The sequence below is a fragment of the Microchirus variegatus genome (assembly GCF_963457635.1).
Source record: "Microchirus variegatus genome assembly, chromosome: 2".
Lineage (NCBI taxonomy): Eukaryota > Metazoa > Chordata > Actinopteri > Pleuronectiformes > Soleidae > Microchirus > Microchirus variegatus.
The window spans coordinates 29,005,099-29,020,661 of NC_139803.1; the positions used below are offsets into that span (position 1 = coordinate 29,005,099).

The following is a 15,563-nucleotide window of genomic DNA, read 5'->3' on the forward strand; positions in this document are numbered from 1 at the left end:
TCAATGCCAGATCTTGATCTCCCCGGCCCAGTCACACGTGGCCGCAGTAGCAGGAAGAACGGGATGCTGGGACACGCACAGACACGGCTGGCTGTGAGCGCGGAGTGTGTGAAGCGTCCGTGTGTTGTGGTAGTCAAAGAAGTGAGCAGAGCCGGTGGAGCTGCCCGAGGCCAGGATACTTCCATCCTGAGAAAACTCGCACTGAACTGCGTATCCCTCCACCTACAGCAAGGTCAAACATATACAACACTTTCTCTTTACTCAATCATGACAGCACGTTACTTTTCAGGAGGAAAACTGTTATTATTATCACTTCATGCTTCTCTCTAAAGACTTGTTAATGAGAGAAAGGCTGAACTTTCTCAGGAACACTTTGCACTCATGTGAAATAGATATATTAAACTTTATATATATCAGGGTTCTTGCTGGTGTAAAATTTGGAAAAGTGATCATTTGCAGGCTCTAGCAGGCACATTGCCATCATATATAACATGTATCCACTGGACAGATAAATCCTCTGAGGCTGGAAGTTTGTGTAGAACTCTGTGCTGCACTGTGGAGCCAAGAATAGAATTTTTCGCCAGCACTCTCGCGTGTTTTACAGACAAAGCGGAGCTCCGTGAGACAACAATTCCAGGAATTTAGCGTCTTGTGACGTCCCAAGGAGAGTGGAGGTCAACATGGTGTGTTTTATCTCCTGTACTTAGACTGAGGAGGACCACAAAAACATGAGTGAGTCATCTTTTTCACACTATGCCGACTGATAGGGGCTCCAGATCTCCCAAATAAAAGTATTAAAATGAATAAAAAGTTGATTTTGCATAATATGGGACCTTCAACGATATTTGGAAGCCTATGTATCAATTGTCAACAAACAATTTCAGAAGCATGCTTCACCCAGTTAAATGTGTCAACACTCATCTCTGCGCCTCATCCTTACTAAACTGCGTTATTTAAAAGATAAAAGAAACAAACGTGTTTGTTTGACTCTCTTTTGAAAGATGTCAAATTCACGAGTGCAGTTCTTTGTGCAGGTTTCCACACTGCCAGGATACAAAGGTATAACAATTACACATCAAGAATATATGATGTTAAAATAACAAAGTTCCCCTTTGTCCAATTTTCACCTTAAATTTTCAAAAGCTCTGCACCACAGAACCTCGCTGTTACCATTACATTGAAATATAATCCTGTCTCAAACTCTGTTTCTGTCCAGTCAGAAAACTGTATCTGCAGGACAAGGTTTGAAGTATACTTGAATTTGAATGATTACGAATTTGCTTTTTCAGACAGGATGTCCTACAATAGAAATACAACATACACTATTAGTTAGCATTAAAACATTTACCAAAGAGCCAGTTTCACACTGGGGAAAAAAAGACAATGGTGGTGTACTGGTAAGTCATCAGCTTAATAATATCACACATACATTAAATGTAAAACTATGGTTGAAGGACATGTACAGTTCAGTGCTCAGTTGAAGAAAAACAGTTGAAATAAATGACAAGCACATCTTTATCCTCAACTATCAGCTCTGCAGTGACCTTGACCTTCGCCTCCTGAGCGGTTCACATGTGTGTGGAACAGTGTGTTCCTGGTAAAGAGACCAAATCCACAACATGATGTCGAGCTGCCGGACGGTGATACTGTCACTTTACTACACATGAAACTGAAGGAGACTGAAATGTGCTAATGAGAAGATTTAAGTTAGAGAAGCAGCCACAGACGCGTTTATGGTCAACGCTGTGCATCAACATGCTCCGAACTACAAAGTGGAGAACAAAGAAATGAGTCTCAATAAACAGGAAGTCAAGAATCTGCCTGCTGATGCATAAAGTGCTCACATCAGTAAATAGATCAAGGTAAAAAAAAAAACTTTTTTCAAACACTTTGAATTCAAATGACTTTGGAGTTTTGTTCTCACATATCTAGTAAGTTTAAAGTCGTAGTGGAGATATCTGATGCCAGATGCACGGTAGTGAGGATAAACCAGGCATCATTTCTGCCAATATCCACCAACTCAGACGGCCAAAGCCTCACTCTTTGAGTGCATTTTTCAGTGCATTTGTGAAGTCACAGAAGTAAAGAGTATATGTGGGGCTGCTGCTTAAAAGAGGAGAAACAATTACAGGGATCACTAAGTTTCCATGTAGCAATGACCATGTGAGACAGAGTGGAAAATAACACTCAACATATCCTTTGTAATATGTGTCACCATCAACTTGACTGACTGTTGCTTTCAAGCTGCAATAAAGCTTTTTGTAATCATTGTAGAAGGCTGTGTGAGACGCTGTCTGAATATAAACACACATAAACACACGCAGGTGTGTTTGTTTCCATGTAAAATATAATGGAAAATAACTAATAATTAAAATGTTTTAAATAGGTTTGTTGTTTTCTATCTCAGGGTCACAGACAGAATGAGAGATGAATGTGTTTGACAGACTCCACGGTAACATGTTTACAATCCACAGACATATTATGGTCTGTATGTTTGCCTTCTATAGTCAACACGTTGTATTGTGCCGTGTATTTAGAAAAGACTGTGGGATACAAGTCTTTACATGGTATGCAGATTGTGTGAACATTCGACTGTGATACTTTCTCTGTTGATCACTTAAATGGCCATCCCAGTGGCAGCAACCATTACTGACCTTCTGTCCTTCGTATCGCCGCCTCTTGTTCATTCTATAAGGTCGCTGAGATGAAAACACCGCCATGTAGTTCCCGTTGGTCTGGGCGACGAAGGACTCCTCCAGAGGATGGAGAGCCAGGCTGGGACACGTGAATCGCTCCTGGGAACCAAAGGAGAGGAGGGAAATTAATTCATTATCTAACATTGAAACAAAACATTGATTAAGCTGCACATTAACTACATTCTTAGAAATAAGGGTTCCAAAAGGGTTCTTCTACAAGGGCTGAGGTTCTACCTGGAACCATTTGCTTCTGAAAAACCTTTTCCCGAAAAAAGGGTTTTTCAAGTGTTCTTGGTAACACTAATGGTTCCAGTAAGAACTATTTTGATCCACAGAACTCTTTAAAACCCCTTTCCTGAATAAAGGGTTTTAAAAGGGTTCCAGGTAGAACCTTTGCCAAAAGGGGTTCTCCTATGAGGACAAGCCGAAGAACCTTATATGGTTCCACTTTTATTTCAGCACGTTTATTTCTAAGAGTGTAGTCCTCATGTTCTCAGATTTTTCAGGTATATAGTGTATGTAATGTAAGTATATTCCCATCCCGAGGGTACATTCAGTAGCAGCCTCACTGCAGGTAGTGTCTGTGAACACTCATGAATCATGAGGCTTCAAAAAAGGAATTCAGATTCTCATGGGTGATACCATGACCACTTCCCACTTGGTTATGAAACATTATCAGTACCCATTCCATGAGTATAGATAAAGTGTACAACAATCTAACTACACTAGTCCTCTGCCTCACAGGTGTCAGTCACTACCCTCACACTCACACATTTTAACGAGCCACACCAAAAAAGATGGACATTTTTATAACTATATTAAATAAGGAATGTTCATCATAAGTGAGTAGGTTTTTTGAACAGTGATGAAATCTTCTGAAAAACACCTGAGAACATTTTTACCAACCGCACGCAAAAGCCCTTTATCTGCACGCCAGGAGGGAAACGGGTGTGACTGACAGCTCGTGGAAAACCTCGCTCTTGCTCTTCCACAGAGGCAGCGACTCTCTATACTCTTTACATATGTTACACCAACCACAGCCAAAGCTACAGCATTCAGAATGTGTCTGCTGCAGGACTTGAGGTGAAGGGAGACCACAGCAGTGAGAGCACTGGTGAAATACAGATTCACACACATAATGGTTTACGGTGCATTCAAAGACCAAAAACAAAAAAAACATGGTCTATCTTGCATGTGAGAAAGCTTGCTAAAAAGAAAGTGGAGACTTAAGAAACTGTGGAGCAGCGTAAGACAGATCACGGTGACAGATTCAGATTCGAGTCTCTGATTGCTCTGCTTGCTCAATAAAAGGAAATAAATACATATAAATGTACATAAATGAAGGTAGTGGGCCATGACCTGCTGTAAAGGTTTTAATTAAACTAGTGTTTAGCAGGTATATGCTGATTGTTTGTGTTGCTACGCAACAGTCAAGTCATTTGTGTTGGTGGAGCCAAATAAGTGGTAAACAAAAATCTGTTCTTTCTTTCAACTCATAAATGCAATATCACTCCACGTTGCACTGAATATGAGCACAGCTGTCATATCTTTGATATCTGATGTCTTATATTCAGTACAACAGTGCAACATCGAGTGTGATATCGTATAATTGTTTGTCTTCTATCGCATGGATAGTTATTTTGTCAATCTTTGAGAATCTTCGAGTCTTACTGTAGCAGACAATCAATTCATCTGCAGGAAAAACTAACTGATGCCAAGTTATTCGGCACAAAAACAATAAGGTTATTAAAAAAACATTTTTAAATAGAGTCAGTCAGTGTGAGCGCACGCTGCCTCCAGCGCTGTTCAAACTGTCGGAATATGACACACATTTTTTAAGAATGCACCTCAGATGGGACCTGGGATTTCAAAGTCAATTCAAACTGCTTTCATTGGATGATCTCATCTAAGAGTGCAGTAGCAGTCAGATTATCTTACGTGGTAAATCTGGTTGGAGACCTTGGCTGTGGTCTGGAAATCCCAGGCGATGAGAGTGCGGTCTGCAGAATCTCTGCTCACGCAGTCAGAGCTCGTTATGAAGTCAACGCCACCTCTCAGAAAGAGGATGTCCAAGGTCTGCTGGACCCCTGCTTTGTATGTTTTAACCATCTGGAAACACACACACACACACAAACACACACACACAGAAATAAATAATGTTGTTCAGGTTTGATTCATTTATGAAAGTGTATCGTGATGAGGATCTGAAACAAAAATACAGAAACACACAGCATGAACAAACAAACAACACTTTCAGAAGATGTGAGATTCAGTCAGTGGACATTTCTGTCTTTAACAGTCTGATCTAATCTAATCTAATCAGATTGTCGGGGTGTTTGATCAGATTAGGTTTAATTTCAGAGCTGCTGAGCGAGTCACAAACAGCCACGCACGATACATGAGGCAATTTCACTTCTGACCCTGAACTGAGTGAAACTACTGTTGTTCTGCTTTGTCAACAAATACTCGGATCTGACTCTGTACAAAACATGTTTGACCAATCTCAAACATCCAGCTCTACTACTGTAATCTACACCCCCACCCTCCCACAGCCCAGGGTTAAGACTGACAGGCAGCCAGGATGCAACAGAATGAACAACCTATTTGCTGAGCACTGGTCTGTAGTCAAATGGCCCAGGTAATCCCTGCTGTATTAAACCTCAAACCCTGCTGGGGAATAATTCAGTTTGGCAGTAAAATGACATGCAAGCATCCAGATTGTGAGGCTGTGAATAGGATTACCATATAAAACAGTCCATTAGCCGTAATAGCAATATTGGGTTGCAGGCTCACATGTGAACAATCAAACGTGTCCAGAATCAAATAAAAAATTAACTTTGGATAATTAGCGAGATAACCTGCAGCGTTACTCCTACATGTGATCCAGTTAGTGCAGCACGGCACAGGTCAGTGCACAGGGCTAAAATGTGCTCTGCCTTGTTTGTACTGGAGCGGAGTGAGGAGTGAGGAGGATGAGGGAGCTGTGAACCAGGAGACGTTTAAAGCCACCATACGGTCGGTGAACTAAAGTCTATAAGAATGGTAAAGTGAGCGAGGTTAATAATCCTGACCTTGCAGCTGCGTGAGTCCCAGGCTTTGACCGCTGCACTGTAGCCTCCACACAGGAACACGTCTGGACTGCTGGGATGCACAGCCACACACATCACCTTGAACTGGTTGTCCAGCTTTGTGATCTGCTGCCCTGCACACGTGAAGAAGATGGGAGAAGAGTTATGTACAGTAAATGTTCAATTCAGTCGCCTCAGAAAAGGTTGTGCACTGTGTTGTTTAAATTTAAATTTGCATTCATGACTTAAGAAAGTGAATTTCTCAGGGCAAAGGTCTCACAAGTCCCACAGTGACAGGTCAGTGAACACCACAACCACAACTGGATAACTGGATAAACCACAACAACTGTAAGTCTATAACAACCGAGATAATAAGAGTGACCAAAAGAACTGCATGGCCTTGCTTATTTGTAGTAAATGTGTCATTTCCAGACAGCAGCACATGATAAACGAGTTTCTACAACAGCGACTTGATTTAAAGACCACTCACTCACTCACTCACTCACTCACACAGAAGCTTCATCTAGAGTGACACAGTGAAATAGGAAAGAGAAACCTCTGTTTAGGCCAGAAGCAGCTTCATCTAAAACAAAACAATAACTGTTTATATATGAGGAGATTAAATATAATTAAGCCTGACAGGGTGCAACCAAAAATCACTTTCCCTGGGAAACCACAAAGACGACGACATGAGAGACCAGAGGCAGACTCTGAGGCAGCAGCTGTGTGGAAGCCTCGCAGGGTTCAACAGCATCGCGTTGACTCATCAAACAAAGACCACATCCAAAAGTGCACTTTATTTGCTCTAGGATTTTCTTACCAAGTCATTTTAGAAACACAGAATGAGTCACGGTGGATAAAACAAAGCAAAAGTTGAACTTCCTTCACTAAATGATGGACGAGCTCACTCCACAGTCTTACACTGCTTAACTTATCCGTAACGATTGGTCCACGATGGTGGAGAAGATCCATCATCGACGTCTGAAAGTCATGTTTGGCAACATGAGAAATCCACATTCTCCTCATAATAAAGTGGGCCTTGTCATGTTTTCATTAAGTAAGATTAATTAGTTTGCTTGAGAGGAGGAGATAAGTGCGCACTGCTGATGTCCCTGTAATTTACTTTAGACTTGAAAGAGCTGTGATCATCGTGATGTCGAGACAACAGTGGATGAGTGCACAGAGGAGGAGGAGGAGGAGGATATTGGGGTGATGGGGGACATCAGGGACAAGTGTCTTAGAGCAGAGGGGAGCAGGGATGAAATGGCTGTCTCATTACCACATCCATCAAGGCAGAGGCAGTCACTGCACATAAAGAAAGTCTATGTTTTAGAAAGGGCTTGAATAAGCCATGTTTGTATCTAATGTAGGAAAATAGGGAATGACATTTTCACAACACCAAAGATACTAAAAGAAATACAGACAAAAAAAACATTGCTCCAGGAAGGCAGAAAACTACACAACCATGTGCTGTATTTGAGCCAAAAAATGTGTCTGAAAGCTTAAAAATACATCATAATGGTCCTTTAATTTGCTTTGTATTGTTTGAATCCCTGTGCCGTTTGTATAGTGTGTGTCGCACACATCAGTATTCTACTGTAGGTGTACTGGAAACGGGCATCTTGAAAACATTGCATGCACAGACCTCTGGGAACTCTTCCTTCATGTGTCATGTGAGCTGCTTTAAACGAATGACTGCACGAGCACAGTAAGTTATTCCATGAAAACATAGCACATTTTAAAAGATTGATTTTTTTTTCCCTGTCGCAAACGATTTAAACCTGCACCCATGAAGCAAAACCTTTACCCATAAAGCAAAACTAATAAAGGATAGTACTAATACTAATAAAGCATAGGTCAAATGCAGATATGTTTTCCAGTGGCATTTGGAGTAAATGCTGCTGCATCGTCTCATGGTGAATGTATCGATTGTTACAAATGAAATTACTTAGAACAACATATTTTTATACGTTTTTATAAATATATTTGCACTGTAATTAAATCAACAGTCTTTAGCTGCATTCGTGCTGTGATTGTGAGGCTCCTGTAGGGATGTGGGCAGATGACACCAGTCCAGCATACACACATGCATGATCCGACACACACACACACACACACACACACGTGTGTGGGAATAGGTTTTTCTTATGCCAACCTCCACGAATCAGCTTTCCCAAGGACAGCCATGAAAGCATCGGACAACAGCTGCCACTTCACACTAATGCCCTCCAGATGAAATTCATTTATTCCACTCTCCCCACTCTGCCTGTCTCTCATTCTTTGAATTTATTCCAGTTCTTTTGATTTCTTCCTCTAGTATTCTTGCTCTCCTTCACTCCTCCTCCTCCTCCTCCCCCCCAACACTTGCTATTCAGCAGTGACAGCCTTCCTGTGGTCCAGCGGGAGTGGATATAGCAACTAAAGTGGACACAGAAACAACCGTAAAGATGGCCAAGGAGAATGCAGCCACACATGCACGAGCTGCCCTGTAAATCAATCTGTGCGTAAACATATGGAGTGAAAATAAGACCCTCGCTGACCATTAAACACCTCTCCAATCACAGCTCTATCAAACACAATTGGCCAGGCTCCCTTCCTTATTAAATTTAATTGACAACGCATTACAGTGAAGAGTTTAAAGATGAGATTAATCCTCATTACACGACAAACACGCTCTCCCCCAATAACCTGCAGCGTGAACACATAAGCTGTGTGAATACCTGCAGCCTTTTTGTTAGAAACGTTAACCAGAGCATTATCTTACCGTGCTACGATGAGACCCACAGTCAGTTTTTAAACTATTATGGGTCTAATCATACTCATACAGCCTGTGTGATTGCTTTTAAAGGGTCAGTGTCTTGGTCGAAGCTTCACCGCTTTCATTTGCACTAAAGCTGAGCACAAACCGCTGCTGGGACATAAAATACAACTAAAGCTAAATTACCAGCGCATGATTATTGCTCTGTTGTGTGTAACGCACATCTTCATGAAACATGAAGTTTACTGCATCTCAAATAAAAATGTATTGAGAGTATGTTGAGTAGCCACTAGGGGGAGACTCTCCTGACTGTTTGAATGGAGGTCTATGATTGATTTATAAGCCCAGTAAAGCCTTTTCCTTCGGAGTTCTTCTTTGATAGCCCATAATAATGTTGCACAGGAAATTTGAAGAAAAAGTCACATAAGTGAACACCAGTGTGACTGACAGCTGAAGTGTGGTTGCAGATGACGTCTGGTTCTAAAGCGTCAACATAACGCAGGTAAAATGATGATTCTGGAGGCTTCAGAACGGCAGTTCAGATTCTTACAAGTCACATTTGGTTGCTTTTTATTAATATAACAATATTATCTATCTATGAAGCAAATTGAATGTGTGTGTGTGTGTGTGTGTGTGTGTGTCTGTGACGGGCATATCTCACTAAGATTTTGGATATGGTTTGAGCATGGCCCGATGGTGTGCATCCTTGATTTTCAAGTTTTTTGGAGTAATTTTAGTTTTCGCTGATTTATCACGCTACACCGTGCAGGGGCACCGTCAGGATTGTCTTTCATAGTAAGCACAGTCCCTCCCCCCCACCACCACCCCACAGGCTACTTTTAAAACAATGCATCTACAAACACTGTGTCAAAAAAATATGTGTTTGTTGTGAGTGAGTTGTTTAAAAATGCATGGATGTGGCCGCAACGAACACGGTTCTACAGGTCGCGAATAGCCTACTGCTCCCTTCATACGACTACCTACTACATCTTCTCAATGCACACTTTTCTGTGTCTCTTTATATCTCAATGTACATCGATGTCTTACCCAATATACACTTTGTATATTAACACTACACAAGAGTACACCTCTTTGTACATCCAACCTTCACGCACAGCCTCATTTGGCCACAACTGAAAAATTGTCTTCAGCTCCCAGTATAGGAATACATACTTCCTACGGACACTGCATTAGTAATATAAATGAGAAAAGTTAAGGCCAAGAGGCAAGAAGACCCAGGCTGTGAGAGTACATGTTTGTTCCGTCTCTCTCCCACCTCTTGCACTATGACTGCTGGGACTGACACCAGTGCCTTTGTAGAGGATAAAGGATAAAGTAGTGAACGGGTGGAGAAAAGTTATGTATCATTATAAAAAGGATTGATGAGTGAGCGTGTGAGCTTACTCTAGGACTTCAAAGCTGAACGTTTTAGGACACACACTGAGCTGAACAAAGTGTAAGACTGAAATAAACATCGGTTTGTTGATGCTTGTGGTTGATGACGTTTCCAGTCTAAGGTCATGGCAGCTGCTCCTGTGGTGATGTATCCATTATTGATCTCCTTCCCAGAGCTGCCTGTGTGTATAATGGGCTGGCCAAGCTATTATCCCGAGGCTTTATTGACAGTATTGACATGCGCGCTGAGAGGGGAAGTGCTAACGGCAGCAAGTCATCACAGCATTGTGTTGACCCCCTAACAATGTCTATGGTTACTGTTGTCTCAGCCTCTGAGTGTGTGTGCGCGTGTGTCAGCATCAGGGATTGTTCAGATTATTATCAGAAACTCTTTTATCTCATCTTTTGTTTTGTGGTCTTAATAACATTTTTATTTTCAGTGATTTAGAAATTCAAAAATTGCTTATTTACTGACTGTTTTAACAGCTGCTGTCATTCATGATGTCACTACTCATTATGTCACCCATAAGTATCTGGACTCCCATTCCCAGAGGTCACCTGCAGCCAGGCTTCTACTCTAATGGATCGTACTTTATCTTCTCTTTTCCTCTTAATGAGAACTTCATTCTCAAACCTCCAGTCAACCTCCAGTCAACTTGTGCAAGCTCAATATACAACCAAGAGAGAAAAAAAATGTCTACAAAATAAAGTAAGGATGCCTGTTTTGTTGGTGAACGGGGAGACAAAGAAAGAAAGTGTGTCACATTTTTTCGCTTTCATAGAAGCTCATTATCAAACAGAGAACGACAAAATGATATTCCTCATTTCAAATTGAAGGTTTTTTCATAATAACATGAAAGCATTACTTTAAAAATCTAAAACTAAATTGGGAAACCAGAGCAAACTTGTGTGAAAAACAAATGTTTCAAAAAGGCAGCAATTATTTCTTGGCTGCATTTGAAGGATGTGTTTGGAATGGAAAGTTAATGTATTTACTTCAGAAATATGGTGGTGCTGCTGTAAAGGCTCATGACTACAGAGAGTGACAGGGAGCTTTGCAATTTACAACACATCTGTACCAGGTTCTGTGGCCAGAGGCAATTTAAAAACACTCCACGCATAAATTGCTGCTGGCAAAATATGAAATGAGCTGGAAGTAAGGTCGCCAGTAAAAGTATTTGAGGAGAACATAAAAGGCAACTGTGACCTCAGCACAGGTGAGAAGCACTCGACTGTAGCCACATTGTAAATTGTACCTGGAGTTGAGAGCAGCTGAGGGCAGGGCTCACACATGCAGACCTGCAGAAAGTCTCTGCGACGTCATGTTGTGCCGAAAGTGTTGCTGCTCACCTGTCTCCACATCTGTGATCACGCTCGTGTTGTCAAATGACCCGGTGAGAAGGTGTTGTCCACAGGGAGTCCAACAGGCGTCACGCACCGCTCCCAAATGACAGGTGTAATCCCTGAGACACCGCCCACTCTCTGCTCCGTCCCACACCTGCGAGAAATAGGCAACAACTTCAGAACTATGTGCTTTGACGTGACTAAGAGGTGACACACAACCCTTGCATCCATGACAGTAAACAAACACCTGAAATAAGGACATGTATACAACAGAGGGACAGAGGAGACATCATTTGGATCAGCAACATGGTGACAGATTTCACTACAAGACCATGAAACCTCCTCTGCCCCCAACCGGTCGAGGCAGATTCTGCACATCTCCGAGTCCTTCTTTTCTCCACTGACAGGGATGAGTTTCTCTTCTCTATTATAATAATAATGTAAGGTCTCTGCCTTATGATGCAACGGGCCTTGAGATAATGTAAATCAAATTTGATTCGAGTGAAAATCACTTGTCTGGTCAACATTGCAGCATGTTTTCATGAGACGGCCATGCTGTTACAGATAAATGACTTTCTGTCAAAAGACAAAGTATTCTCCATGAAGCCCAGGCTGAGATCCAGCAGGTGGTCTGATCTGATGCCCCTGTGAGGAGCAGAGATACAGTATACAGTAATGATGAAGGGTGGGTGGGTGTTTTTTTTTTTTGCCAGTACCACAAAGAAACTTTGAAGATCTGTGCTGCAGATCCAGCTCTGCCTCTGTCTGTGTTTCATTATTAAAGAGGACTTCTCCATGCAGCATATGAAACACACTGAGAGACACTGTGGCACAGGAGAGACAGGGAGGTAGACGTGGGACAGTGGAATATCAATTCAGCAGGAGTTTAACAAACAGAATTCCAGAGATGCCTTCAGGAGGAAAAATAAAAACAGAGCAAAACAGAGAGCAATTTACACTTTTCATTGAAAAAGTGCAGAGTATTAGAGAAATACATCTATTTATGCTGTTTCCATTCACTGTGCAACCAGACCACTTCACTGTGTGTTAGACTTAGGGAAACACTGCCATCTCAAGGTAACACAGCAGCTAACAATGGATTCTGTAAAAGCCTGATAGGAAAAGAACTACAACATTACTGATGCGCACACACACACCACTGTAATAATCCTGTACAATGTGAGAGCCCTGTGCACGGGTGAGCACGAATGCTTGTTTATTTGCATTCCCCCTAATTTCACCGACCACTTAACAGACATGCAGAGCGGATCCTCACAGATGACTCATTGGGATTGTGGTAATCTGCTTCCTTAATGACTCCCAGTAATTAAAACTAAATTGGTATTCGTGTTATCAACTTAAAAGTGCTGCCTTACACCTGCCGTAGCCATGGCGACAACAGCAGCAAACAGGCTGGAATAATAATGGTCCGACTCTGTCTCTGAGGAGCCGACAGACAGGAGCGAGAGAGAGGACGTGGAAGCCTGAAGGATGTCGGTGAAAAAATGCAATTACAAAGGAGACAGTCATTCATAGACTGAGCCTGCCCCTCCACTCCAGCCACAACAGATGATCTGTAGCCAAAGTGCTGCAGACATCATCACAAATCCCAGCGCGGTGAGCCAATAAAGCAGCTACAGTGTACAACAAGCTGTCACAATACGAGAAAACAACGACACGTTTTCTTAACCAGTGAACTCTGGAGTGCATTAGTGCTCTTTTACTGAAGCTGTGGAATTATAAGACTGTGTCTGAATTATGAGCCGAAACAAGAAGTTATTTCTCAACCAGTCAGCATTTCAGGTATAAAAAAACAAAAAAACAAGAATGTTCCCATATGTCAAGCTTCAAAGCAGTCCCACAGAAGTGATTTATTTTTATCTTGTGCACAACAGATAATAAAAAATAACACTTTCTGGGACTTCAGGAGAATGTGCACACACCAGGGGACAGAAATGTTCATTTAAATACGAGACTAAAAATAGAACCAGTTGATTCATTAGAATAATATATTAATACTGATTATATAATACAGTGAGTCTCTGTAACTTAATAAACCAATCAATTATTCATCTTACATGAATCCATCATGATGACAATTTGTAATTCTACATTCTCTACATGTTTATTTGCTATAACCAGTTTATGGACTTATTAGTAAGAGTAAAGTGGTTGACAGACACAGTGAAAGCTCAAATACTGTTGCCATGGTTACCTGTATTTCATTGTGCTGTATCTTTTGCACTTTTTTAAAAACATTTCAGGGCTGAATAATTATTAGAATGACATTAAAGTGCAGCATGTTGGATTCTGGCTGAAACTTCAGTGAAACTTCTGAGCCGAGTGAACTTTCAAGAGGATAAAATACAAAATGATGACACGTGCACAGAGAAGTAAGAGCATTTCAAATGCTCCTCCATCAACTGCTTAGGTTCACAGAAGCCTGAAACAGAGACAAAGTGAAATCCTTGGCATACAAACAACCAAAGTCTCTCCTTCGTCGCACCATCTGCTGCAAACAGGTGCCAGAAGAGGTGTCTTCATGCAAAACAGCTAATGCATATTTTAAATTATTAAATATTCAGAGCCCTCCACGCATTTTGGTGAGGTGGGTAATTGAAATATATACTAGGAAATAAATAGTTAACCACAGGCTGACACCAGCACTGTTTCACCTTTTCAGTAAAGCAGGGTTTTTTTCTATGTGAAATATATAAAAAATAAAATAAAGAGAGACAGAGAAGGGGAAACAGGTAGTCCCATGGCTCTTGACACAAATTCAACTGACAATGACAGATATGGTATTGTAAAAGTGGTGCATTGGTGCACTTATAAACTGAGACAACAGGGTAGATATTATCTCCCTGCCAATTACACTAAATATCAGGTAGTAAGTAAGTGATCATCACTCACACATCCCTGGTGCACTTGGCACCTGCCTGAGACTAGAAACTGAACTGAGAGAGAGATGTTTGTGTTCCAGAGTCAACCATGTGCATATATTAAGTAGCATGAAAACACGGAGTTACTGTACAAAATTACTGAAATGATTTTTAACCAGTCTGGTGATTCTCCTCTGTCATCTATAAGGTATTTTTATACTCACCTTTTTAGACCCTTGTCTATGAACCCTAAATGTGTGAAAATCCCTATAGATTCGCAGTTTCTGAAGTACTCAGACGTGCCCGTTTCACACCAACAACCAGGCAAATGTTAAAGTCATTTAAATCTCCTTCTGATGATCAGTTTGTTGAAGCTAATAAAGTTATTGAACTCTTAAACTCCTGGTTAATATACATATCCTTTGTGAATGCAGCTGTCATTACCTTGAAAGTCTTGTCCATGGATGCAGACAGCAGCAGGTGACTGAGGTGAGGCATGGGACACCACTGCACCGTGTTGACTGGACCTCTGTGGCCCTCCAGCTGCATCAGAAGCCTCCTTGGTATCCCCGCTGTGTCAGGCTTGCGAGCAAGGTATGGCCTAACTCTCTCCGACACATCCAAGAGAATTTGGCTTTCCTTTGTCTGACTACCTGGGACTTGCTCTGCTGGATTCTTTGGATCCACAGTCTCTGCTGTAATGGAAATTCTCTGTCTCTTGGGGATGTATGGTCTGACACCAGAAGGGACACTGTGCTGTCTTTTTGCTGGGTTCATCATGTGAAAAAAAGTTTGCAGAGGGGAGCTCTTCCCCTGAGTCTCAGGTGAACTCTGATGAGCTGCAGTGTCTTCAAATGGCTTGTGTTTTGCTCCCATGCCGCTGCAGTAGTTTCTCTCCTGATCAACACAGCTCTGTGGCTGTGACTGGACGTGTGCTGGGGAAGTGCTTCTTCCTGGAATAGCTCCATGATTTCCCAGCTGTGTCCAGTCATAGTCTGGGGTTAAAGGTTGAGCTCTCTGTGTGACCTGAGAGTTAAAACACAATTTAAATTCTTGATTGTGTTTCAAGGATCCAGTTTGGACAGAAGTTTGATCCAAAGGTTCCTCCTCTGACTCTGAATCCTCATAGGCCACCAAGGAAGACATAGTTCCATGACACTGCATAAACATAAAGAGACAACAGCTGATTTCAACAATTCATCAAAACAGCACAGCTGATTTGTGAACCTTTTAGAAACCTTACTTTTTCTTCATTTTCTTAAATAAATTGAGAGGGCAGATAAAAGAGCAGGTCAAAGTAGATCCAGCAGAGACATCAAAGGCAACATGTAAAGATATAGACACACTTGTTATAGTTCTACTAGACACCCAACGGTGACATCTAGTGGTTGTTTGTATTTATGCACCTACATGTAGCACA

General features: G+C 41.6%; 1 protein-coding gene across 1 annotated transcript; it reads right to left on the reverse strand.

Moving 5' to 3' along the window:
- On the reverse strand, positions 1–14,997 carry wdr25 (WD repeat domain 25; the record flags this gene model as incomplete). The annotated part of the gene is made up of 6 exons (XM_083885809.1): positions 14,588–14,997; positions 11,268–11,415; positions 5,768–5,898; positions 4,635–4,805; positions 2,655–2,795; positions 1–222 (listed from the first exon to the last, which is right to left on the reverse strand). Exons 1-6 carry the CDS (start codon positions 14,921–14,923, stop codon positions 1–3), a joined length of 1,149 nt encoding a protein of 382 aa, XP_083741935.1. The 5' UTR covers positions 14,924–14,997.
- Positions 14,998–15,563: the final 566 nt, after the last annotated feature.